General features: G+C 36.7%; 1 protein-coding gene across 1 annotated transcript in view; it reads right to left on the bottom strand.

Annotated features, from left to right (window-relative positions):
* OTOGL (otogelin like) overlaps positions 1–26,220 on the bottom strand; it is a 128,949-nt gene extending 102,729 nt beyond the window's left edge. The window contains 10 exon segments of the mRNA XM_081818977.1: positions 3,367–3,473; positions 3,838–3,965; positions 8,972–9,177; positions 12,416–12,537; positions 16,591–16,745; positions 17,010–17,108; positions 19,172–19,238; positions 24,069–24,117; positions 25,081–25,120; positions 26,145–26,220. Coding sequence (XP_081675103.1) covers positions 3,367–3,473; positions 3,838–3,965; positions 8,972–9,177; positions 12,416–12,537; positions 16,591–16,745; positions 17,010–17,108; positions 19,172–19,238; positions 24,069–24,117; positions 25,081–25,120; positions 26,145–26,220 — 1,049 coding nt within the window.
* Positions 26,221–26,767: the final 547 nt, after the last annotated feature.

The raw sequence follows: 26,767 nt of genomic DNA, 5'->3' as shown, positions 1-26,767 counted from the left end.
TACATTTGTATCTTTGGGGTAAATACCCAGTAGTGCAATTGCTGGGTCGTAGGGTAGCTCTATTTTCAACTTTTTGAGGAACCTCCATACTGTTTTCCAGAGTGGCCGCACCAGCCTTCATTCCCACCAACAGTGTAGGAGGGTTCCCCTTTCTCCACATCCTCGCCAACATCTGTTGTTTCCTGATTCTTAAGTACCTATGTTAACTCTAGGTTCCATGCCAGGCCCTTGACATACAGCATCACAGGAAAATTCACAACAATTTGGCAAGAAATAAATTATTATTCCAATATACTGAGGGGAAAATGAACTTATTTGCTCCATTTTGGATATTAACTTTAATAATGAAAATGAGCATTAAATAATAATTATTTTTAAATCAATTGACTTTGGAATGGCAAGTTAAAAGCATTTCCTTGCTGCTAGGTTTATCATTTTTTGTTTCAAATTTTTATTTAAATTCTAGTTAGTTAAGATATGGTGTAATATTGTTTTCAGGAGTGGAATTGGGATATCATCACTTACATATAACACTCAGTGCTCATCCCAACAAGTGCCCTTCTTAATGCCCATCACGCATTTAGCTCATTCCCTACCCATCTCCCTTCCAGAAGGAAGGAAAAAAAAAAAAAAGAAATGGAGGCAAACCATAAGAGACTATTAAGTATAGAGAACAAACTAAGGGTAGGTTTATCATTCATAAAAGCAGAAACAGGAGGGCATAAATTCAAAGATTGGTATTATATCATCCTTTCAATTCCAACTCCAATGTCATCTCCTTTGTGGAGCTGTGGTGGGCATTCCCTGATAAAGCCAACAATCCTCTCTTCCACAGCCACAGCACCTCACATTTAGAGCATGTGTCATTGCTGGAGACCTGTTTCTGCCCCATTAGAATGTGCGTTCCTAGGACAGGGTCCATGTCTAAACTGTTTCTGTTTCTCCAAGATGTGGCACAATGCTCAGCTCAGAATAGCTGCTAAGCAAATGTGTGTTGAATCGAATTCAAAATACTAGCATAATGCAAGCAGGAAATTAATTTGTGTTCAGCAGATTCACAATTCTATTCTCCTGATAGAGGATCTTAGTGGTGCCATCCCATAATATAAGAAATGAAGAGAATCTCCTTGAGGGGAAAAGGGATGTAAGTAAGCCTAGTCCTAGCTGAAATATTGGACAAGTAAGAGGCTAAGGTAGCCTCTCACTTCCATTTAATCAAGGCCCACTCACTTGATTTATAACACCCTTCTTTTGGTATTGCATGCCTGCTCTGCCCCCAAACCCGGCCTCTTCACCTCAAACATATCACTTAAGATACCGATTGATTTCAACCAGTAAAATGTGTTTCTCTATCCTGCTATTTTTATTTGCCTTGGAGAAAGCAACTGTATTGCAAAATCTAAAGCCTACAAATATCATAATTTCGGAAGACAAAAATGTTAATTCCTCAACGATGAAATTTCAGATGAAGTGAGTATAACAGAGGCTCTCTCTTGTCTCCAGAGCCTGCTTCTCATCAGTATTAGAACTCCCAAGACCTTGCTGAGCTTAGGGCTGCCCAGCCAAAGACAATATTTCCCATCTGTTCTTGCATCAAGGTGTGGCTGCGGGGTGGGGGTTGGTGATGACATAGCAATAGCACCGCTGTGTCATTGGAAAGCTCACGGAGCGGACACATGTTATGATCCCAGGACCACTTACAAGCTTGGACTTTATATGCGAGAAATAAAAGCTTCAATTTAATTTAAGCCACTGATACTTTGGCAACTGTAGCAGCCAAACAATATCCTAACTAATAAATGGAAAACGACTTTCCCGGATCTGCCAAATAATATTTCATCCAGTCGACCTGAGAAGTGGGCGCTAAAGATGATAATATGCCAAAGGTAAGTGAAAAGACTAGTGGAGAATGGCCAAAGAATGAGTTGTGATGGAATAAGAACAATTTCTAATTCCATATACATAGCTAAATTAAAAACCATGGACCACCTATGGGGATCCTTAAAAAAGAGACTGAGTAAAAGGGCAGAGATGTAACAATAGAGTGCTTAAGTAAAAAATAAAAGCAAATAGGGAACAGAATATTGTAAAATATTAAGTTAGGTCAGTCCCCAATATTTTAGGCAGATGGGGAGCTCTTTCAACACTCCTGCATTAGTTCATAAAACCTTAACATTTAGAGACTATACATATAAATATATAACTGTACTCTACTCAAAATTAACAAGAATCCCAAATAAGTTTATTTTAACATCTGAAAAATATCATTATATTCACTATTTTTATAATAATCTCCAATAATTAAGGTAGGATAGTTATAAAGAAGATAATTTCATATTATCTCAACTTTCTCTCTTTGTTATTACCTTTGATAAACTTAAACCTCTTAACAAGCTACAAGCTATAAGATCATATGTAAGTGGTTTCACTCAAAAATTAGTCTAATCTTTTACAACAAAGTTCCCATGTATCATTTACACTTCTTAAGTCGCTTTAAGATATGCAGATTTATTAAAATTTCTTGAGATATTCTTGAACATTCAAGGCGGTTAATCAAATACTCTTGGTAAATTTTTGAAAAAAATAGTAGAAAAGACTCCAATAATAGGTAATCTATAGTAAGTTCCACATTGATGAACATATACGATGGTCTCACTAAATTTGTTCCCTAGACAACCATCTAGTCTAGGTGTTCCTAACCTGGGAGAAAATGTAAGGGTTGGGTGACCTTGGATGGGATGAAAATTACATGTTTATTTTCACTAATCCCCAACTGACATTTAGCATTTTCTTAAATTACTCATATAGAAAACACATCACAATATTCTTAGCAATATCCATGACCTTGTCAACAAGATATCTCATACCTCATTTTTAATGTTTTCATTTCTTATTACAATTGTTGCAAATATCCCAAATATTGTTTACACTCATCATTGTGTCAAACAATAGTAGTTATAGTTCGACTTGAAAGGCATATTAAAAAACACATATATCATAAATCCATTTCTTTTACTATTTTGATAACTCTATTTCAATAATCGTTTCTTTTGTAACTTTGTGTGTTTGATTTTGTGCATTTCAAAACATTGTTTTGAAAGGATCTGTTGACATCTCTAAATTCCCAAAAGGGATCAGTGGTACAAACCATACTTAGGAATTGCTGTGTTCTCTTCATGCTCTTGCATAAAGCATTTAGTCCGTACATATTATCCAGCAAGCTTTTAAATAGCTGTTAATACGGTTTATGTTCTCCGCTTCCATTATACTTTGTGAACTGCTGAGAGGGCTACATTACAGAAGTGGTGTTTGCTCTTCTTTTTGGATAAAGAAAATTCAATTACGAGTACTAATTATTTCACTTACTTGCAAAGATCATTAACACAGCTGGCAATATACAAGTACGGATCAATATACTCATGGCAGCTCAGAAAAGGGAACTGCAACAAAATCTGACACTTGAAGAAGATGGCCTGTGTGGAAGAGGATGGCAGTCAGCAGAACATATTTAATGACACACGCGTACTCTCATTTTTTCTACTGATCTATTGGCAGGACCCTCCGTTCTTACCAGGAGAGGGAAGGTAATTTATGCTTATAGGTTTTAACCACCATTTTTCTAACTACCTATTTACACAATGAATACTGCTCTCATGAAACTCATTACATTCACAATTTCTGAAATATCTTTGAGTTATTCTTGTTGCAGTTACATTCCCTGAATTTTACAGGGTTTAATTACGTCCTGTTTGCACTAAAAGTGCTTAATATTCAATATGCAAATACAATATATGTATATTATATCCAACATGCCCAAACTTTTCACATCAAATTTACCTCAAATGCTGGCATTCCACTGGAGCACGGATTTGGAAAATCTGAGAGTGTGGGTACACATTTGCTGTCATCTGGAATTTGCACCGACCAACTATTTGCAAACATGGCAATGTCTTCTGTATAGTCCTCTATTTCACACACACACACACACACACAAATATGTGTATTAGCATCACTTTACATAAATATAGTTCATTAATAATTCCAACGATTGCCAGTGATATTAGAATATAACATTACGTTAGCATAAAAACAATACATTGAACAAAGTGTAAGTACCAAATAAAAGTTCCAATCATTGAAGGGAAAAAGCAAACATCATTGAAGCAACCTGAGGAAGGATTGAAAGTGAATGGTACAACGTATACGCCGTAAAGCACTCATTAGCCTAAGTGTGTTGTAGAGAGGAGAAAATACACCTAAAACCAAGAAACATAAGTAAAAGTTTGGTATGAAATTTTTCTGACAGCCCTCTCATTATATTTGACGTTAGTCAGAACCTTGCTAAAACCATGGTTCCATTTTTGAGGTACACAACAATAAAAAAACATCTTTTGTGGAGATTTCAGAAAACAGCCACACAAACAATGAAAGACTGGAAAAGACACCCAGAGAAGACCAAGAAGTGAATCTATTTCATCTGAATATGATCAACAGTGTTTCTAAACATGCTCAAGACGGTTGTTAAAGAATCGTGAGTCTATCCCAGCATTATGCAGAGGCAAGATTCAGGAGCTAATATGCAGGCAGCGGCAGACAGGTGGTTGGTGGTGAGCATTCTGGGTTCTCTGCTTCAGATCAAGTTTAAATCATTTTGGCACCTGGGCCAAAAACAGGTTCAGGGCCTCATATGAAAATTAATCCTGCCCGACATTCAGACAAAGTTTGAATCTAAAATCTCAAAGACATAGCAGAACCAACAAGGCAACATCTTGAAGTTTCATCTAAGACAACTGTCAGATGTGAGCTTTAGGTTTCTCACCACTTAGATTTATGCAGTCTACCACTGATGACAAGCTTCTGCACCATTAGAATAAGAAATCTCAAGCCAAATGTTTGACCACTCTCTCTCAGCATCTTCAAGATAGGAACATGCCTACTCGTTAATACCAGTTGTTGGGGAGATTGTGGGAGTTCATCTCCAAGAATGCTTCACTCTCTTAGTGTACAATCCCAAACTTTACTGTGGCCTGGAAGACTTTTTAATCTGGCTCCTGCACTCCCCTGACTCCCCACCTCCTTCACGCACCACCCCCAGACACCCCTTCTACTCTTATCCCTGCTCAGTCTACTCCAGTCACAGTGGCCTTATACTGTTCTCCCCTCAAGCTCATCCCCACCTTGCTCTTGCTCTTGCTCCCCGTGCTTCAAAATTCCCTCCAATCTTCCCTCTGCTTTCTCCCTTACTTCATCTAGGTGTCTGTTTAATATGACTTCCTCAGACATGTCTTCTTTGTCACATGATCTGGAATATGACCAAACACATACTCTTCTATTGCTCTTAATCTTTCCCAAATTATTTTTTTCATAGCCTTATTGATCACAAAAATTATATTTTAGTTTGTTTCTATTTCTTTTGTCTTCTACATACAGGGCAACAGTTTGTCAAAGCTGCTCCTATTGCTTATTCCTAGTTTAGTATCTGGCATGTAGTAGGTGCTCAAAATACATTTGCTAAATAAATGAATGAATAAAAGGGGAGGTTTCAAAATTTAAATAGATTATTAGAGTCCTAAAGCTTTCAAGTTTGTCTGGCTCACCTCATTATCTCTGATATTGTTGGAAATGTTCACAATGAACCAAGCATCGGCCTGGCCTAATATACTTTTTTTAAAAAGAGATTTATTGATTTATTTATTTATTTATTTATTTATTTATTTAAGAGAGAGAGAAAGAGAACGAGCATGAGTGGGGGGAGGGGCAGAGGGAGAGGGAGAGAGAATCTCCACCTGACTCCCCACTTAGTACAGGGCCCCAGGCTGTACTAGATCCCTGAGATCATGACCTGAGCTGAAACCAATAGTCCAATGCTCAACCGACTGAGCCACCCAGGTGCCCCCAGTGTTACTTTTAAGTAAATTTATAGTCACATTTCATTTCAAAACATCATCATTTTTGAAAAGTCTGTAGGACTAAAAATATTATCCAAAGGCCCATTGATTTCAGTATCTATACACAAATTTTAATGTAACTAAACAACCTGGACAGTCCCTTAGAGCTCACTTTAATTCCAGCTTATAACCACATCCTTAGCTATTTTTATGACATCACATTAATAAAAGAGTCACAAAAGTTGGTTATATATGAGACTTTAAATCCATTATCAATTAGTTGTCTGGAAGCCTGCGAAATTAAATTTAAAATGTTTCATATAATATACACTACAAGTAAAGTAATTTCTTATACATATTGGAACACTTTCTAAGAGTGAAAATAAGGCATTATTAATTACTATGTTGGGAAAAACAAGAGTAAACCAGGGCTTCTATTTTGATGTGTAGCTAGCTGTAAACATGAATTATGGAACCAGAATCTCAATGAGACAATCAATTAAAATATTTCTATATCCACAGAAATTCTGAAAAGCCTCATTTCTTTGTGAAGTCATCCTTGAAGAATAGTAGAAATGCAGGAAGAAATACAATTTTAATCACTGTTAAGAAACTGTGCATTCAATGGCTTTCAATCAAACTACCTCAGTGCCTCTAAAGTTTTATCTAATCAGCAAAGGACAGGCTGAGTTTCAAAAAAATACTAGGCATGTTAAAGCTAAGGTAATACAGCTCATCTGTAGACATTTTCTTGCATTATTACAGAATGGGAGAAAATCAGAGGGCAGGTTCTTGTCACATCCTTTTAAGTTATTGTGTTTGTTTTTTCATTATTATTATTATTACTCTGCTTTACACTGTGCACCAAATAAAACTATGAAAAAGCTGAAATTTCTCTTTAGGTTCTTCCTACCTACTTCGCAGGGTCCTTCTTGCCTTCTGCCAATTCAGCCATAATTCAGACCCCTTGCCTCCTGCCGGTCTTCTACCACCTAGAATCTGCTAACACTCTTCTGCATGCTGCCCAATTATCTCACCATTTTATGTTCCAGGTTATTAAAGTTTGTCTGATCCTTAACTCAAATCCTTAGTTCAGTCCCTCTGCCTCTAGCAAGAGCAGATGCTATGTTCTATCCTCACCTCTGTACCATGTTCCCCAGATGCCCCAGGGGAAGTTGCCCACAGTTGTCTTTCCTAACTCTAACACGGAGAACTGAATTGAGTATTATTTTCTTCATGAAGCTTTGATACTCAAGAAAAAGAAATCAATAATGACCATCTGATTGGTCCGCCTGAGTCTAAAACCCTACTTCCTAACAGTCTCAAGATTCCAAGTTTGTGAATCCTCTTATTCTAAATATCCAACTGAAAACACTAGTTCATTATGATCTCAACACTATACAACTGTGTGGTGCTCACAGACTTTTTGAACACTTTCACTTACATTTTCTCATTTGATCCTCAAAGGCTAGGAAGCTCTCAGGGTCATTACTATTATCTTCTTTTGTACATAGGAGGAAAACTGACTGCTTGGAACCCTGTTCTTTACTCTCAGTGCTAGTAAACTAATTCTGACGATGCATTATCCATCTTGGGTAAAATGTTTGCATTTTAACAAGGGCCTTTTAAAGGAATGTCTTTAATCAAATGTTTTCTTATTAGCTCCGTTCTAGGCTTATTGAGAACACTTGGAGATGATTATAAATTAGCTAAAACATATTCAGTATTAGCTATGTACCAGGCACTGGATTAAATATTTACATGGATTATCTCATTTAATCCTTGCAACTCCATGCTATTATTATGTCATTAAATTTAGGAAGTTTAATATGGGGCAAAGCAGAATTTGAACCCCACAATCTGACTCCAAAACCTAGACTCTAAGTAGGACTTTCACTGTCTCTTAAAACACAACAAAGGGGTGACACTTCTCTCTGAATTTTATACTATAAAACAAAAGTATGACATAGCACTTTTACAGTTTAAAAGTCAGTTTCCAGATTAAAAGTCAGTTTCTCACACATTTATCGAAGCATGGGATTGGAAGTCAGTCAGATTTATAACCCGACCCTGACAATACCATTTACAAGCTGTGTTGCATTGGGCACATCCCCTTGTGTCCTCATTGTACAATTAAGAAAATGCCAGCCACCTTACAGGATGGTGTCAGGGTTGGGAATAATATAGCTACATGCCCATATTAACTGTTATTATAAATAGTATCGAGGTATATTATTATTATTACTGACAACACTGAACTCAGATTATATCTCTATTTTACAGCTGAAAATAACTGAGCATCAGAGAGATTCAATGAGTTGCCTTAAGTTATACAACATGTAAGCGTTGGAGCAAGATTCACAGTCTAGTGTGCTGGTATTAAGAACAGTATTCTTCTTTATTGCACCTTTAAGTGTGGACCTAAATCATAACTGTGTCCTAAGATTGTCTTATTCTGTTTCCACTGCACACTAGTATCTCAACTGAAACAGAACCCATTTTTAACGGCTCACTGAGATTAGTTTCATGACTTAGTATAAGTAGATAAATGATGATATGTACATCATTATACATGATAAAAAAAAAACCTTTCCAAGTTCTTATTTAACTTTTATAAGTTCTGTTCACATTATTATCTTTACAAAACCATTATTTGGTAGTCAATAAATCCATCCCTATAAAGACTGGATGCAAAATATCTTTTGTCTAAAAGTATATAAATTTGTCTCAAATGGGTTTGAATCACTAAAATATAAGCCCAGACAAGGGAGGAGTCTTTGTTTTGTTCACTGATGTATCCCAAGCTCCTACAACTGGGTCTAACATAAAGTCAATGCTCATTTAATATTTGTTACATGAGTAAGACTTGTATCTTAATTTAGTAAATGTAAACTAGCTTATGGCTTTTCCGAATGACACAAACCTGCTTCTATTCAATCTTCACTTAAAATCACTATAGCAGGCAAGTGATAGCACCAATTTTCCCCAACCTAGAGGAAGTTATACCCTTCTGGATACAAATAGCCTGATCAGTGAAGGAAGAAGACCTCAGAAGTACCACACGTTTCTTCCACTACACTCACCTTGCTGAATAATGAAATCATCAGATTGAATGCCATTGTAGTTTCCACATAAACCACACGATTTCCCTTTATGCTCTTGAGACAGTTTGAGGTAAATTCCAGATACTCCATCCCAAGCCAATGAAAAGCCAAAGGTTGTTTTCACCAAAATATAGTCAGCTAGTTTCTCGATGAAAACCTGCCCAATAGTCTGAGGCAATGTTAAACTTGAAAAATAAAACAAAGGCAATTTAAGAATTATGATGAAGAATTCATTACAGATGATCAATTTCTTTCTTGGTGACTGAGAATTAAATAAAAGATCATTATTATTCAAAATTATTGAATAAACTATGCAGCTAGATTTCCCAAGCAACCATCTTAGAGGAAACCTCAACATTTTGGAAAAATTTAATATTGAAATAAAAAGACAAGCAAAAATGGTACCTGTTTCCCCCACTGGTAAAGATTTTCTACATATAACTGGATGCTTCTCTCAACCAACAAAAAATACATTTCTGCTAAATATCAGTGATTTTATAAATCTGGAAAATAACCTTGTCTATTTAGAACAATGAGAGCTTAAATGTATTTATTTTTATCTAGAGAATACAAGATAATCTAAAAATGCTGGTCAACAATTTTGAAGTAAGGAGAAACAATGGTGAAAATATGTAAACACACTGAGTTCTGATTTTGTTTAATTTTGTTTTAAACTTGGCTGTAAGGAAATAGGAGCTCCTATCCCCAAAATGTCACCTTAGTAGAAGTCATTGTTTTCCAAAAGAAAAATGTCTGGGCATGATTAATTAGAATTTACATTTTTAATGCTGCAAAGTACATTATTAGGAATATTAAATACTTTGTCTTACAGTATTACATAGGGGTTATATTCATACGTTTTAAATTGGATAAAATTAAGCCTATTTAAATAAGAGTCACACTGAATATTTAAACTCCTGACCCAATGTCTTTTGAAAAATCACTGGTGTCCTTTCATCCACGAAAATTACAGAAAAGACCAGGTGCTAATAATTAAGAAGACAGAAGGAAAAAATCATTTTTACTAAAATAGCCATGCTAAATGAAACTTATAAACTATAAGTGAGGAGGGAGGTTAGTTGGTATATTCATACATTTCTCTCAGAAACTTCAAATTAGTGAGTTCCTTTCCAGAAAGAGCATGCTCCAAGGAACAAAAACTATAAAATCAAACATACTCATTAACAAAGTGATAGTCCCCAAAGAAATAATTCAAAATATCTGCAACCACTTGTACAGAGCTGGTTGCAGATCATTTTTATGGAGAATTAGTTAAAAGAATAGGAAAATAACTAAACTTTACACTAGAGGATAAATATGACTCTAGTTAACTACTACCATAATCTATTCTTATTAAAAATTATAAGCATAAGAAATTCCCTATTACATTCACAGTAAAAGTCAATATGAGTAATATTGTTTAAATTTGCAAGTTTATAAAAGCTATACTTGAAAAAAAGTAAATCATGTTTTATAAAGATATTTCTTAGCTACAGGATGTTAAGTGTATGGAGATACAGTTGTTCTGCTGTGGATATTTTTTGGTTTGGTCATTTGTCATTTGATTCTTTCACGCAAATTTGATGAAACATATAATTTTTGAAAATAAAAGATGCCTAACTGTGATTATCCAGCTGTGTATAACATAAAAAGATGCTAGTAGAGATGGGGGATAATAGTAAACATTAGATTGTCTCCCATAAATTTAAGAAAAACTCCACACAACCTAGTCAGGAAACATTCACAATGCAAACTAAAATGAATGTACAAATTAATGCTGAAAATTATTCATGGGTTCATATGTACCAAAACCCTTCATTTCACAGGTGAAAGAACCAAAGTCCAGAGAGGTAAGGTGAAATTTGCAGAGCCTTGCACATTTGATTTGATTTGATTTTGGTAAATACTTCTCTAACACCTGCTTTGAGTTAGGCCCTGGGCCGGGTGCAGCATTATTATAAACAAACTAGCGGAATAATAAGAAAACCATCCTCTTTCCATCATACAAATCATACCTAAATGGAATCTATCATACAAATGGAAATCCTCAAAGAAATATTTTCTCTGAGATTGAACAAAGAATTAGCATTCCTAAGAATCTACTTGAATGGCATTTTTGTTTTATAAAACATAATAATTTTTTAAGGAGCCCATTATGTTACCCCAAAACCCATATAAGGTATTCTAAATTACTATTTAAATTCAGCTCCAAGAAATACATATGCAATTGTATTATCTTCCCATTCAAAAGGCTCAGCTTTCTTTTCTAAGAAAATGAGAAGTACAGAACCCAAATGATCAAGAAAATAAGGCTAAGAGAGGTGAGGGATTGCTTGCGGTCCCCTGACTGTGACAAAGCCTACGTCAGTGCCTGGCTCCCTGGTGCTTCATCCCAAACCCTTTATGCTATTGCCTTCTGCCCCTTGAGGAATCTAAACTGAGAAAAAAGTACAGAGGTTGGTAAGGCCATTCTGCTGGAAAGAATCCCCAGGGTTTAAATGAATTCTAAATGATAGAATTTTTCCATCCCACATTTTACTTTTTCTGGCATAATTCAGCCAAGAAATATTTAAAATTGAGTAATTCTATAATTATTTAGATTAGAAGCTGGATTATTCCACAGTATTCCTGCTTTACATATATAAAACCCTTCTTCAAACTAATAAACATCCCCTTCCCCAAAACTCTCAGGTCTTATTCTTGGTAGCTAGGAAGGCAAAGCTGGGCCTCTCTCTGATCTATTCAAGAAGTCCAGTTATTTATTGGCTCTGAGTCTTTGTCAGAACACTAACGGAAAGTCTCAAGTGACACTTAAACCTCATCCATACACATTTGAAAAGACTTCCAAAGGTTTAGTTTTATTTTAAGTTACTGTGAAGGAAGGAAGGAAGGAAGGAAGGAAGGAAGGAAGGAAAGGAGGGAGGGAGAAAGAGAGGGAGGGAGGGAACAGGGAGGGAGGAAGAGAGAGAGAGGAAGGAAGGGAGGGAGGGAGAAAGGGAGGGAGGGAGAAAGGGAGGGAGGGAGAAAGAGGAAGGAAGGAAGGAAGGAAGGAAGAAAAGAAGGAAGGAAGGGAGGAAGGAAGGAGAAAAGATTTAAGAAAGAGGGCAAGTATAATTGAAGAATTGAACTATGAAAATTTCTCCTGAATCTCTGTTAGAGAAAACATGATAATCTCATCTGTACCTGTGCAAACCTAAGTGTATCCCGCATAAACATTAGGGAGGTTAAACTGGTTAGATTCTGGTCACCTGACTGGCCTCAGAGCTTGCTGAAGTTTTAATGTCTGTATGATATAACTTTAAGGTTCTTGTTTGAAAGAAATCCTTTCTTCCTATTCCCCATAATTCAATTCCAAGCATGAGATGTTTGGAAATTCTATCAATCCATGGTGTTATTTTCATTATATCATTGATCATATCTTACCTGATTCCATCCTTTTTTATTTCATGCCCATAAATTCGAATTTCCTCCTGGTCTGAAAAGAACAAGCTGATTGATCGGTAACAGGAATACACTGAACCACGGCACTTAGGGCTATTATGAACCTTGAAGGGGGGAAAAAAAAAGAAAGTGTAGGAACCAACAACAGATATGTAGGCCTTCATTTGATTTACCAAAGTCACAATGCCCATCTACAGTTCTACAGCACTGTTAGACCTATGACACTTTACAAAATAGCAACTACATTTAGGATTTTCAAGAGAAAAAAAAAAAAGATTTAACAGAGAAATTGGACAACAAAATTAACTTTATAAAGTATAAATTAATTCAGCATATTTTTTAAATGAGCTGAATCTTTACATGTTGAGTGTCAACATTCTTTTTTTTTTTTTCTTTCAAGATTTTATTTAAATTCAAGTTAGTTCACATATAGTGTATTATTCGTTTCAGGGGTGGAATTTAGTGATTCATCAGTTGCATACAACACCCAGTGTTCATGACTTCAAGTGCCCTCCTTAATGCCCATCACCCAATTACTCCATCCCTCCACCTACGTCCCTTCCAGTAACCCTGTTTGTTCCCTATGGTTAAGAGTCTCTTATGGTTTGCCTCCCTCTCTGTCTTTATCTTATTTTTCTTTCCCTTCCCATATGTTCATCTGTTTTGTCTCTTAAATTCCACATATGAGTGAAATCATTTGTCTTTCTCTGACTGACTTATTCTAAAGATACATGGTATGTACTGGAAAAAAATCAGTTCTGACAGGAAGACAGTAGAGCACCACAAAGAAACACATTTGTAGTTTTCATGTCCATGTCATGTTAAAGACTCATGAAATGGAGCTCTACACAATGCAATACTTAAAGTTTGCAAAAGGGACTAATACCCTCTCTAAAAATAAAATTGCTCTGAAAATAAAATAATATTTTAGGGAAGACAAAGATTACTTCTCAAAACTTGATGGGAGAATTAGTTTACTGGAAAGAAAGGAAGGAAGGAAGGAAGGAAAGAAAGAAAGAAAAAGAAAGAAAGAAAGGAGGGAAGGAAAGAAAGAAAGGAAGGAGGGAAGGAAAGAAAGAAAGGAAGGAAGGAAAGAAAGGAAGAAAGAAAGAAAAAGAGAAAGAAAGAAAGAGAGAATAAAGAAAACAAGAAGAGAAGGAAGGAGAAGAATGTTAGATTCTCTTACTTTATTCCAAAATTAATTTCAAAGATTTAAAAAGTAAAGAAAGTATAAATATCTGACCATATTGAGAAGAAATTTATGGAGCTAGAGAGTTTGAAGAAAAAAAAATCAATCAGTGATTGGAGTATAGAAAATGTCATAAACAAAAAATGGGATAATTGTTAACTCTATACAAATGCACAAAGAAGAGAAATAAAATCATAATAAACTATTGGGCTCAGCTCTTAATAATATTTATATGAATTCATATATATATATAATATGTAAATGACAATAATAAACCACATATAATTTAACCTAAGATGGTGATACAACCCTGTAAAGAGGAGGGAAGGAAAGTGTGTGTGTTTGTGTGTGTGTGTGTGTGTGTGTGTGTGTTAGGGGCAGGAAAAGTGATATAACAAAGATGATTCCATCTTCCATAGCAGGAAATGATTAAGGCTTAACTTTGAAAGATAAAGAAATAATAGCATATTTTGGCATGTAATATAAAAGCCAGAAGAAACAGCTTAAAGAGCTGAAGTAATTACTTTTGGGGAGCCAGATTGTAGCTAGGCTGGGGAGTGAAGGCAAGCAGGGGCTACATTTTTGCTTCAGATGCCTTAGATGAAGTTTTTAAACTATGTACATGTATTATTTTTATAAAAGTAAAATTAAATTTAAAAAGAAAAAGAAAATGATCAGGCATATAAAAAGGATATATGCATAAAGACGTTGATCAACGTGTCTATTAAAAAACTGAAAATATTTTTTAAAATCTAAATTTCTAAAACAGGGCATAAGTAAATAATTTGAATATCCCATAAACTGGAACAGATACAGCTAACAAAATTTCGGTTTTTCAAGAATATTTGTCATGGAAGATAGTTCTTGACATAATTACCAAATGAAAATCTAAGATAGAAAATTATACACAGTATGATTTCAAAATTATAAATGTGTTTAAAATTCAGAGGAAAAAAAAGAGTAGAAGGAAAATATGTGAAGCCATTAGCAGTGGTAACTCTTTTTTTTAAATTTTTATTTAAATTCTAGTTAGTTAACATATATGGTAATATTGGTTTCAGGAGTAGAATTTAGTGATTCATCACTTTCACACCACACCCAGTGCTCATCATGACAAGTGCCCACCTTCATAGCCATCACCCATCTAGCCCATCCCCCACCACCCTCCATCAACCCTCAGTTTGTTCTCTAACCTTAAGAGTCTATTATGGTTTGCTTCCCTTTCTCTTTATTCACCTTCCCATATGTTCATCTGTTTGTTTCTCAAATTCCACATATGAGTGAAATCATGTGGTATTTGTCTTTGACTGACTTACTTTGCTTAGCATTATACTCTCTAGCTCTACCCATGTCATTGCAAATGGCAAGATTTCATTCTTTTTGATGACTGAGTAATATTCTGGAAAACAGTATGGAAGGTCCTCAAAAAGTTAAAAATAGAGCTACCCTATGACCCAGCAATTGCACTACTAGGTATTTACCCAAAGGATACAAACATACAGATTTGAAGGGACACATGCCCCCTGATGTTTACAGCAGCATTATCAACAATAGCCAAAGGATGGAGAGAGCCCAAAGGTCCATCGACTGCAGTCAGTATCACATTAGTTCTAACACTATTTTTATAGACTTCTCCGAAATTTTCAAATTTTCTACAAGAAAAGTGAACTACTTCTATAATCAGGGGCAAGATGACATTTAAAGCAAATGGATTTGTTGCCTAGAAAGAAAATTCCACCAGCCAAAACAGAGCCAAGGAGAAACAAAATTAGCTCCGGGAGCACAGTTCAGCATTGTGTGCTATTATCAAAGGATAGATTATCTAGTTGACACTTTATTCTTCAGAAGGGTGAGACCCTGGACAAGAACATTTCAATGAGGGAGTCAGAAGGTGTTTGAGTGATAAACCCAGTGAGAGAGTAGAGGAATAACAGACAATAAGGCACTGAAAACAGGAGCCCTGTAAATACTGAAGATGCATGCCACTAACTTCCCTATTTAAAGAGACAGAGGATTTTTTATTCTTATGCTCCACAAGTTAACTTTCAATAGACCTCATTTCCTTTCTGGGTCACAAGACTTTTGATGCCCTTAAAAAGCTTCAAGGCCTACTTTTTAAGATTTGCACCACCTAGGAGAGGAGAATTTAGGCAACTCCAATTTAAGTTAGAAGGGGAAAAGAAAACAGAGGTTCAAAGAAATGATGCCTATGGAGAGTTCTAGTTTTTGAACAGGATAGCACAGCCGTTTCCTGACTCTGCTTGGAGATAGCTAGAAAGTCAGGGGAAGAGAGTGAGGCAGGGAAAGAGGTCCCTGACTTTTTTTATTTCAAGTAGAGCCACTCTGCAGCTTGCATTCTGAGCTGTCTCTTAGGAATTCTTCCAAATCAAGAATTCAGTTAAACACTAACTGTCTGAGCTCAATTATATAGTATGAACCGACCTAGTAAGTAGCTGCCTGTCTCTACGTCCTCAGGCCTTGCTTCTGTGATCCATTTCCTGAATGCCAGCCTCTGATTCACACTAAGGGGTGCCTTCAAAAAAAATTAATCTGGGGGTACATCACAACGGTAGTGTCAGGAAGGAAATGTGTATGTGCAATTTGGTTAGCACCCAAACCCGCTCCCTCTTCAAAATATTCAAATAAAATCTGAAGAATGGGGATATCAACTGGAGTTGATATTATGACATCTGTGATACAGACATTCTGCATTGTCTGTAACTCTCTCCCACATGGATCCAAATCCTTCTTCTCCCAGTCCAAAGCTCCATCTCAATAGAATAGACTCAATTTAGCTACAAACTGGGTCCATCCCATTAAGAACCAATCCTTCTTCCCTAGTCAGAGCCCCAAGTATTCGTGCTATGATTATTATATATTTTCCATCATTTATCCAGTCCTTTAAAAATACAGACTTTGCCAGGAGAAAAAAAAATCTTTACGTTAATTATGCCCTAGGATCACCTACCCATACAGTGTACCGAGGCTCCAAATTACCACAGTCCTTTGCAAAAATGTAAGAACAGTTTCCTGGGAAATAATAGTAAATGCCATCAAAAGTTTCAAAGTGGTACTGTCCCCATGTTTTGCAAATCCCATCTCTGCCATGGCCCATGTTTGGCACTGAAAAGAAATAGGATAAGATTTAGTAGAATCAAAGAAATTATGCCCTGTTTCTGGCAAGGTTCAGTGAGATCAGTGAGAAGGGAAAGTGGACATTTACATTTTCTTTTACATTGTTTCTAAATTGTAGGAATGAATTACGGACACTCGAGTTAATACACAATATGATTGCCCCAACTCCCAGTGCATGAACACTGATATAGCCAATTACACCTTAAAGTTCTCCTTGACTTATAATTTCTCTCAAGTATCCCTGAAACTTACCAATCTGGCACCGTGTCCCAAGTGCCTGAAATATTTGACAGTCACATGTACCGGTCTTAGAACAGAAAGCTCCGTTAAGGCATTCATGAGGACAAGAACCTGAAGGACAAAAAAGATAAGTTATCTTCTGGCATGCATCAGTTCTTATAAACATAATATGTCAAGATTTAGCTTGGACTAACTGTAACCATTATTAATTCAAATAGAACCCTGGGCTTCTTGCCTTGATGAGCTAAAGAATTAAGCCTGTCAAGTCTCTATCTAGTTTATTTCATTATGTGTGCTGTGAAACAAGAAAGACAGGCTTTCACATCTCAAACTACCCTGAGAGCAAAGGTTAGCTTCCTTCAAGCAATTGAAAGGTCAAGTTCCCATGTAAGGAATCCCTGTCCCAGATGATGAGAACCAGAAATGCACAAGCTGCAGAAGATTCCATTGATGGAGTTTGGCCCCAGCTGCACGTCCAGAGGGTTCCAACTCCAGGAATGAGTGTTGTATTAAAGAATAGTGTCCATCATTAGCTCGAGGAATCAGCCAAAGTATACAAAAACCCAAAAGGAAACTCTCATTTTTGAAGAGAAGAATTAAACATTTCATTCGAACTATGTGTATTAATTAATCTTCAGGCTCAGTTACAAATAATACATTCTTTCTGACCCATACTTAATTTTAATGGGGTCTAAACCAAAGTCATGGCTGGTCATCACCAAAAATATTCTTTTTTGTGGAAAGAAACATTGTCCCAAAAGATTCTGTTGAAAAGAGGAAGGGGCGCCTGGGTGGCTCAGTTGGTTAAGCGACTGCCTTCGGCTCAGGTCATGATCCTGGAGTCCCGGGATCGAGTCCCGCATCGGGCTCCCTGCTTGGCAGGGAGTCTGCTTCTCCCTCTGACCCTCCTCCCTCTCATGCTCTCTGTCTCTCATTCTCTCTGTCTCAAATAAATAAATAAAATCTTTTAAAAAAAATGAAAAGAGGAAGCAAGAAACTATGAGCTCCTGAGTGAGTTTTGAAAATGCAAATGAATCCCAGTGAAAATTTTTCCTCTAATAAGGAGAGAGGACAAGGAGCACTTGGCAAATTTCAAGCAGGAAGAATTTAAGTAACACATCAAGAGAATAAGAACACATCTCTGAGTCACCATAAAGTAGTACCTCTCTGGAATATGTTAAAGTCCTGGGAGGTAGTTAACTAACTGCGATGATTTAACCACAATTCTGCCCAAGTTGAGAATTAGAAAACCCTATTGTCCTTTAAGATCCTTTGAGCTAAAATACCTCTCTACATTTAAAGACCTACAGCTCTCTAAGTACATCTTAACTGAGGAAAAATGAGCTGTTTCAATTTTGATTATCAATACAGGTAAAAACTTACATTTTTCACAAATTTAAATGCAGTTTTTTTCCCCTTTAAATCTTATCTTAGATCACAATCTTACATTTTTATAATAAATAAATATCTAATAAATAAATAAATATCTAAACACCTAGACAAACACATGTATCTCCTTCAAAAATTTATTTATAGCTCTGTTCATTCTCCTGAAAACAAGTATCAAGCCAAAACTAGCCAAGAATTGCTGTTATTTTAAGTAAAAAGAAAAATTTGAATTAAAGTTTAATCTCTCATCAGCATTCTGCTTAATGAAAATGGGAAATGGGTAAGCAAAAATAAGGATGCTGAGGAATCAAGGAGCCAGTTAATGACTCAGAAAAAACTTGTCTGATACCCAGTGATAGTTCTTCCTGATCACGTAGTTATCAGCCTAATCTAATTGTTCAACGCTGCTTATTTCCAAATGTAATTCAAATTTCTACATGAAGTGAACTTTTTTTTAATATTTTATTTATTTATTTGAGAGAGAGAATGAGAAACAGAGAGCACGAGAGGGAAGCGGGTCAGAGGGAGAAGCAGACCCCCCGCTGAGCAGGGAGCCCGATGTGGGACTTGATCCCTGGACTCCAGGATCATGACCTGAGCCGAAGGCAGTTGCTTAACCAACTGAGCCACCCAGGCGCCCCATACAAGAAGTGAACTTAACTATTACTATTATTACCACCCTGGCTCAGTTTCCTCCTTGCATTAAATGGCAATAGTTAATTCAATATATCCCTCAAAGGGGACTTTTAAGAAAGCCAATACAAAAACGAAGGTGTGACACTGACCTTTTATTTTGCTCTCACCCCAGTTAATAGCTTCATGGAAGAAATATCTTGGAGATGTTGCTTCCAACTTTGAAAGACAGAAATAAGAATTCAAGACAGTTAAATTATTTAATTCAAGCCCCACATGCAAATCAGGAAGTCTGGGAAATTGTTACAGATACAGAAATTATAAAGTGCTGACTCTAATTCATTGGCTTCTGGAGGCAATCTCAATGTGGCTCCCAGAGGAGCCCTTTGTGGTTAGAGGACTTGACCTCAAGGTTTGGTTTTGCCTCTTACCTGACTTTGATGAGTCTTTATCCTCTCTGAGCTCATTCTCCTCCTGCCTTTCTGTCCTCCTTGAAAAAGAACGTGGGTGGGGTCTAATCTTTTTTTTTTCATATTGTTCTTTTTTTTTTATTCTTATGTTAATCGGGTGGGGTCTAATCTTTGCATTAACTGACTACTTTGCCTACAGAAGAAGCTCTACTCTATTTCCATGCATTTCAGAGAAAATGCATGGGGCTGATGGACCAACAGACAGGGACGTCCACGTTGCCTGTGGAGGCATCTGTGAGGATATCATCCACGGAAGCTTCTGCTGCCGCAGTGTGAGTGTGTCCCCTTCAGCCTCCAAAGAACTGACCACTTTGAAGTTCATAGAACATTCAAATATATCTTTTTATAGACTCCCCACATCTTTAGGGTAATGGTTAAGAGTATGAATTATGGAATCGGACAGACCTGGATGAGAGTCCTGATTCTTCCAGTCCATACTCTTAGGCAAGTTTCCTAACCTCTCTTTTTTTTTTTTTTTTGTTTCCTAACCTCTTAAACAATAACAACAAAATTTCCTAACCTTAGTGCCTTCTTTCTCTTGTCTGTAAAATGGGAATGATGGTATCTACTTAATCGTGCAGTTATGAAAATAAATTAAAATGATGTATGTAAAAATTCCAGCATAGTGCCTCACACATAAGAATTAGCAATAAAGAGATTTATATTAATCTAAGCAACCCTGATAAACCTTAAGATTTCTGGAGGTCAATATAGCTTAGTAGCAAATAATTGTGGATTACTAAACCTAATCAATTAAGGATTTTGATTCAAACTCAGTGACTATTTAGGGTATGGTCTGAAGCAATGTCCTTTCAAATAGCATTTCTATGTTTGTCAGAAGAACACACACTCCCAAAATCTGCCACATAATTGCAAATTGAGTACCAGGTGTTAGAAAAACTGGAAAGGGTGAAGGACAAGAAGAAAGGGGTGATAGGGAATGTGACTTCAGGTACAAAGTCCTACCTCAATGGATCCTGGTCTCCTTCCCACACACAGAGTTTTATTTTGGCATTTTCCAGTGAAGTACTTTTTCTTTTAATAGCCAAAGCTGCCCCATGTCACAGAAGAGGACTCCCACACTCTCTCTCAACTTCAACACTCCTTGCTCAACACTATGCCTCCAGGTTCACTGTTTCCTGTTCTCATTCCTCCCAGGTTTCATCCTCACTGCTCGATCTCCCCTTTCTGCCTCCGCCTCTGTCTTCAAAGTAAGTTAAACACACAACAGCCTCTGACTTTGATTCCCCCAAAACAGCAAATCTTATCCTGTCTGTAGCCATCTTATTTCCAACTGCCTACCTCTAGCACAGCCACCAATATTCCTGGGCACCAAAATCTGACTTCAGCTCCAGCGAATTATCTGTGATGCTCATTAAAATTGTATAGAGGCTTCAACTCTGCTTCATACAGGCTTATAACCTTGAACAAATTATTTAACCTGCATAACCTCAGTTTCCCAGTCTATAAAATGGAATAAAAGTAGAATTGTATTCAGTGAAATGGGGTAAGTAAAGCCCCAAGAGTAGAGCCAGGCACAAGGGTTGTAAATATGTTACCTATTTTTATTATTGGGCAAAAACTGAATACATCAGACAAGAATAGACCAAGGCTAGAATATATAAATTTTTTAGCTCCATATCCTCTCACTCAACTCAGGCTACACCTCCACGGAAATGACAAGTGCTCAACACACCAGCCTTCTGGCCACAGAAGCATCCTAGTTACCTCAGCATCCTAATGACCACATGTTCCATGCATCATTCCACATTTCACCAATGCTAAGACAAGGCCCATACATAGCTTTTACTTTTTTAACCAACCTGAACTCAGAACGGCATCTTACATTTATAATTGGGAGCACTTTTATTCTTGAGTCCTATAAATAATGGCAAATAATTGATGGCGTCTTAGATTCAATGAACAAGTTACACAGAAATGACTTCTTTACCTGCCTACCTTCATGAGGCATTAAGTATCTAGACAATAAGCACCACTATTCATTTTACGTCTCTAGCATGGTCTCTTGAATGTCACCAACAAATACCAACTGAACTGAATTTAGGCATTATTCAAATAGGAATGATCTGCCTGCCAAGCCTGTTTAGAACCATGACTATAAAAGATTCTGTTGAATCTCCCTCTACATCCTCTCAGCCCACCTGCATCTGGGTTTCTGTGCACATCAAGACCCTTCAACTTCACGTACTGGCTTTTTTCTGTCTCTGCCTCAGTGCAGAATCCAAGCAGGAGAAACCACAGAAAATGACTTCGTGGGGCTAGAAGGCCCCCCAGAGGTGACCCTCAACCAATGAGAGACAGGAATCCGTAGATAAGTACCCCAACTTCCCCCCATCCCTTGGAGAAACAGTTCTACAACTCATTCTACATGACTCCTCAGGGGGCCCCCACCAAGCCTGAGCCCCAGAAGCCCTTCCTTAACATACTCTATAAGATTCACTCCCCTCCTGATCTCACTTTTCTCTCTTCCCCCCTTGTGCACTTCCCCCAAATAAATTGGCTGCACCTAAGTCTGTCTCAGCACCTGCTTTCAGGAGACAAATTTTGAAATGTAACGCAAATGCAAAAGAATTCCAGGCAGCGGGTGCATACATTCACATAACCAATAAAAGATGACAGCCAATTCTTCCTCCTTGCTGATAACATCTCCACAGGATGGTGAGAAGCACAGAGAAACCGTCTTTAGATGAGAAATCACTGTGGCACACAAATACACCACTGACAGGAGTCCGTGTCTCCCCCCCTCCTGGCTCATTGTTCATCTCATTGCCAACATATTTCTGAATCCTTACTTGCATAGATAATCTACCCATCAATGCTCCATATTCCTAGAGCATCAGTTGTGAGTTAGTGGACAAGAAATGCCTTACGACAGATGAAATTTCAATCCTAAACAGTGCAACGCGTGATTATGACCTCACTGTCCTTCTTTTTCAGCGTTTCTACTTCTTTTTTTTTAATGGGTTACTTCTTTTTTTTTTTTAAGATTTTTATTTATTTATTGAGAGAGATAATGATAGAGAAACAGCATGAGAGGCGGGAGAGTCAGAGGGAGAAGCAGAGTCCCCGCTGAGCAGGGAGCCCAATGCGGGACTCGATCCCGGGACTCCAGGATCATGACCTGAGCCGAAGGCAGTCGCTTAACCAACTGAGCCACCCAGGCGCCCTCAGCGTTTCTTCTTTTAACACCTGTTCAGATGTTACATAATGTTGATGCATGTTCTCTCGCTGCAGGACACAGAAGAGTAGGTATAGATGGCTGCTCTTCATTCTCTCTAAAAGCGAAGTCAGGACAAGGTAAGTGTGTTCCTCACTTACTAACCAAAGGTAACTCCTTTGGGGTAAATTAGACACACTCTAGAAATATCTAAATGGACAACAGTATAACCCCATCCAGAGGTCACTTTATGTGACAACTTTGGGGTGTATTTCACAGATTTTTGACACTGGTGGGTTCATCAAAATGCAGTTTTTTCAAAATTGGATTTTTTAATGAATCATGCTGATGTCTTTTTGTGGTTAACATGGTCAACTGACAAACGTAGTTAAATTTCTCAGAGAAAAGCCATTTTAACCACTTCACATGATACATAAGTACTTAAGTACACAAAACACTCTTTTTAAGGAAAAAAAAAAAGTGTTTCCATTCCAATCTTTTGTCCGTTTAAGTACCAAAAAAAAAAGTTTTCTATTTTGAATATGAATAAATTAGTTCTGTCCTCTAAATTGTCAAATCCATCTTCAGTTCTCTTTAACACCAAAAAAATATAAAAATTCAGGCATTTACCAGAAAATACTAGCAGAATTGATTGCAATTCAGGATTTGACAAAGGCCTCCTTGAATACATAAGCCGTTTGCTATATAAATACCCAAATCACATTACTTTCCCATCCATCCCTTTAAGTTAGGATGCTCTATTTTCCCAACTATCTTTTACAGAGAAATATTTTTTTAACCCACCTCTTTGGACATTCCAATCAGAGTTTAAAAAATATTGCAATTATGTTATCCAACATCCCTTATATAAAGGGGACCTGGGCAAAAGGGCCTTCTCAGATTCAGTGCTACACGTCTCTCCAAAAATAAAGGTTACCTCTCCAGAAGTGTCTGTCATTGCGATTTGTCAGACACTATGAAGCTGTCTGTCAGGACACCAGGTCACCTCTGATGCCCTTTTGCAACATGTATACCTTTCTCTGCCCCTGCTTACTTGTGTTTGTTCGACTGTCATTGCTCTGATCACACGCTTCATTTTTAAACCAATTAAAAATTTCTGGCAAGTAGATGAGATTATATCTCCCACACATGCTGTGAGCCTATCGGTAGGTAACTGAGGTGAACAGCAAAAAAACACTTGAGCGAACAGGTCAATGTGAACTAAGCATGAATTTGAGGGTTGCAGAAAAGCAGTAGAGAAGTTACTCTGCCTCTTCTCTGTCCTGTCTTGTTTTTAGCATTTTATTCCCCTTCACAAAGGTCTCATTGTTGAAGTGACAGCAGAGTCCCAAAGCAGAGTGGATTATTTCTCTGTCTCTCTCCATCGGATGCATAACCTACCTGTGCTGCTAAAAGAGCTCTTTTCTGTCGATTTTCATTAAACCCGTTTCTGGAAGAAAACAAAAAGAACTTGTATAGTCAAAGGCCCCTAGGCAACGTGAGCAAGCCTTTCCCAGGAGAGAGCTGATGTTTTCCTCCTGATTTCCATCCCTTTATCAAAGAGGTCTTTCTTGGTTTAACATTTAAAAGGTCCCCCTCCCCTCTTGGAGGGGTTAGATTTGGGTGGTGGTGCTGTCTCATTTTACAAAACTCAAGAGTGTCCCCGGATCTCTCCAATCTCTGATGTGAACTGAATTTTAGGAAGGAATTGCAAGATCGAGAAATAAACAAAATCATGTAATATTTTGTGGCAGCGACACACACAATATTTTCTCCACATGACTTCATAAAACTGGTGAGGTAAGTATTCGCCAAGAGCACATTCACTTTTTCCAAACATAATACTTCTCTCCCTTTCCATGTCATAAAGCACAGATTAATGTTAATGTGAATAAGCACATCAAATTGTGACCTATCAAAATCAAATGATGAATAGAATTCTGCTTTTCATTAAGCAGATCGGTTTAGTCCGAAAATGATTTTCATTAATTAGTGCTAGAACAATTTTATTGTTTTTATCATTAAATATTGCTTTATTCTATGTTAAGATATAGCACATTTAAAATCAACAATGTATGTTAATAATAACAGCATAAAAGGGGAAATTACCCAACATAACCTCTTTATAAATCACTGAAGTGAAAGTAATATTTCCTTAGTAGCTATAGTCATTGGACACCTCTAAGAACTCATCTTATAATTAAAATGAAAAGAGAATTTTCTTCATAAATAGGGAAATGAATGGCTGATAATTTTTAATTTGTGGAACTGTTTTTAAAGAACACATCTCATGCCCTTACTTTGTAAAATATCTAATTTATTTTTTTCAAAAGCAGATACATTTATCTGCTGAGCTATGCTCATTCCCATTAACCTTATGTTTTAGAGGACAGAAAGAACAAGAAATACTCACTTTGATACTTTCGTCAAGATGGATGATGCACAAATATATCCTGCCAGAGATAAATATACACAGATAAGAATGGGAAAAAAATTATCCAAATATCTTGGTCCCATGTTCTGGTTATTAAACAGATCATTTTAACCTAAATTCTAAAACTTAGACTGAGTTTTGCTGTGAGTTAGTTTGCATTTTCTAGTGGATTTTGAGCAGCCAATTCCCTGTGAGACATTAGTGGGACTGTTAATCTGGATAGAAGGAACAGCGTACCTAGATTCATAGAGACATAATACAGTGGAAGGATTAGAGTCAGAGATCCAAGTTTTAGTCTTGGTCCTACCACTTAGTAAATGCCAAGCTTAAGCAAGCTAGCAAACACATCAAAAAAAATGATGGTATTGGACAAGTGCATCTTGAAAGTCCCCTCCAGCATTGAGAGCATTTTCTCCTTGGAATTTCAATCACTACAAGGATTGGAAGATAGGGTCCATGACCTTGCTAGTCTTACATTTCAGTAATTTCTCCCACTTCCCCTACAAGCTCCAAAATATACAGCTCTTTTCAGGGATTAAAATCTACCAAGTAAATGTAAGTAAATGCTTTCCTCATGAGAATATTTTATAAACATTAACTTAGAAATAGAATTGCCATAAAAATAATTGAAAATAATTCATGGCCCTAAATGATAAAGTCCTTCTTACAAACAACTTTTTACCATTCTTTGGGTTGATGACATGAAGAAAGTTTAAGTACTCAATTTATTATAAAATTCAAATGTTTAAGTTATACAGAAAACTATTTTAAATCATCTTTTAGAAAAGAAAAAATTAGAATCAGAATTTCCTCCAGTATAGTTGCCTATCGTGATAAAAGCCTAATTTTAATATTTGAAGAAAAGACTCAAAAAATTAAAACCAAAGTCCCAAATTATCTACATTACTAAGAATTTTCAAAAAGGTGGTCTGGGTGTCATTTGGTATATATCCATTCAAATGACTCCAAAGTGCTGTTCCTATCAGTTGCAGGAGAGACTAAAGCACAATAAAATAAGGTAAAAATTTCATATAAGTTCTTACCTTGTAATGAAAACAGTATATGAAGCAAGAATAGACTCCGAGGTATCATTAAATTGAGTTTCCTCACAATGTTCATTTCAGTGGAGCCTTTCTCCTGAAATGCAACCAAATTGTTGGTCTTTACTATGATGGCATCTTAGAAGTATGCGTATGTGTAGAGTGCTCAAATTCTTATAAATATAACTTTGTAATAAAGTAATTCAAAAAGAAATTCCAGTCTTTCTAACTACATACAGCATCTGAAGCTTCCGAGCTTGCTGGCAAGCCTTTGGCTGAGTGTCTCATTAGTGATGCATGGCCGCTGCTTACCTAAGCCCGTATTAGTTACACCCTACCCCACTCCTGCACATCACACACCTTTTTAGGCTATATTAGCCCTTTACAACTTCTAGAGACAGCAGCACCAAAAATACAAAAAGCCTGTTGTTATCTCCTGATGTCTCAGAGGATAACCTTTATTCCTAATTGTTGGTCTATTATCTGTGTTTTACTTTAAAATAATTACCTGTCCTTTGAAAAAAAGGTGAAATAAAATCCTATCAATCATTTTTCGAACGTCTAGGTGTTCTCGTAACTTTTTCTTTAGAAATTAAAAGTAAACTAAAATTATGTGCATATATTTT

Source organism: Leptonychotes weddellii, chromosome 5 (genome assembly GCF_054177405.1).
Source record: "Leptonychotes weddellii isolate Sample4059 chromosome 5, ASM5417740v2, whole genome shotgun sequence".
NCBI classification, from domain to species: Eukaryota; Metazoa; Chordata; class Mammalia; order Carnivora; family Phocidae; genus Leptonychotes; species Leptonychotes weddellii.
This window is presented reverse-complemented; position numbering and strand designations above follow the sequence as displayed.